At 53.1% G+C, this 638-nt stretch overlaps 1 protein-coding gene across 1 annotated transcript; it reads right to left on the bottom strand.

Moving 5' to 3' along the window:
* Positions 1 to 41: 41 nt before the first annotated feature.
* COL26b_014528 (uncharacterized protein) lies at positions 42 to 534 on the bottom strand (the record flags this gene model as incomplete). Its single annotated transcript, XM_053187099.1, has 1 exon — positions 42 to 534. A coding segment is annotated over one exon (493 nt), but the record flags the coding sequence as incomplete, so codon positions are not given.
* Between the last annotated feature and the right edge of the window lie 104 nt (positions 535 to 638).

The raw sequence follows: 638 nt of genomic DNA, 5'->3' as shown, positions 1-638 counted from the left end.
TTGGTGAAGTCGCCATGGTGGAAATTCTGGTAGTTTTTGACCTGGATCAGGAATCCTTTGAGGTAACCGGGGGTGCCGTCGTAGGTCATCGGAGGGCTGAGCTTGAGTTTCTGTCGTCCTCCTGCGGGGGTGGTGACGATGTTGGCAGCGGCCCGGAGTGTGTTGACTTCGTTTTTGAGTTCTTGTATGGTGGGGTTGTTGCCCTGTCCTCCTAGGCGGAGAACCTCGTTCTCGAGGTCTAGGATGCGTTGGGGTCCGTTGCCGAGTTCTTGTATCATTTCTTTGAGTCCTTGTAGTTCGGCAGCGGTATTGTTGTACATCCCTTGAATCTTGGCGATGTCCTCGTCTCCCTTCTTGACTCGGTTCCGGAGTTTTTCGTAGGTTTCCTTCTTGAGGGTGACTTCGTCGTCCGAGTCGACTGCCATTGGGGCTCCTTCGAGTTCTTCAGCCAGGCTCTTGACCGGTTGCTTGGAAGAGGCGGAGCTTCCCGGGGTAGGGGATTTGGCGGAGGCGCGAGAAGACATCTTGTCTGTACTGTTTAGTAGGTATCAATGGTCAACTTACTGAACAGGAGCAATCAAAGTGTTACGGTCAGCTATCCGACAGTAGGGTCTGCTAACAGAAGCTGGGGATTGACA

Source organism: Colletotrichum chrysophilum (assembly GCF_026319265.1).
Source record: "Colletotrichum chrysophilum strain AFK26 chromosome Unknown scaffold_608, whole genome shotgun sequence".
In the NCBI taxonomy this organism is placed as follows: domain Eukaryota; kingdom Fungi; phylum Ascomycota; class Sordariomycetes; order Glomerellales; family Glomerellaceae; genus Colletotrichum; species Colletotrichum chrysophilum.
The sequence above is the reverse complement of the archived record's forward strand: the minus strand, read 5'-3'. Positions and strand labels throughout refer to the sequence as shown.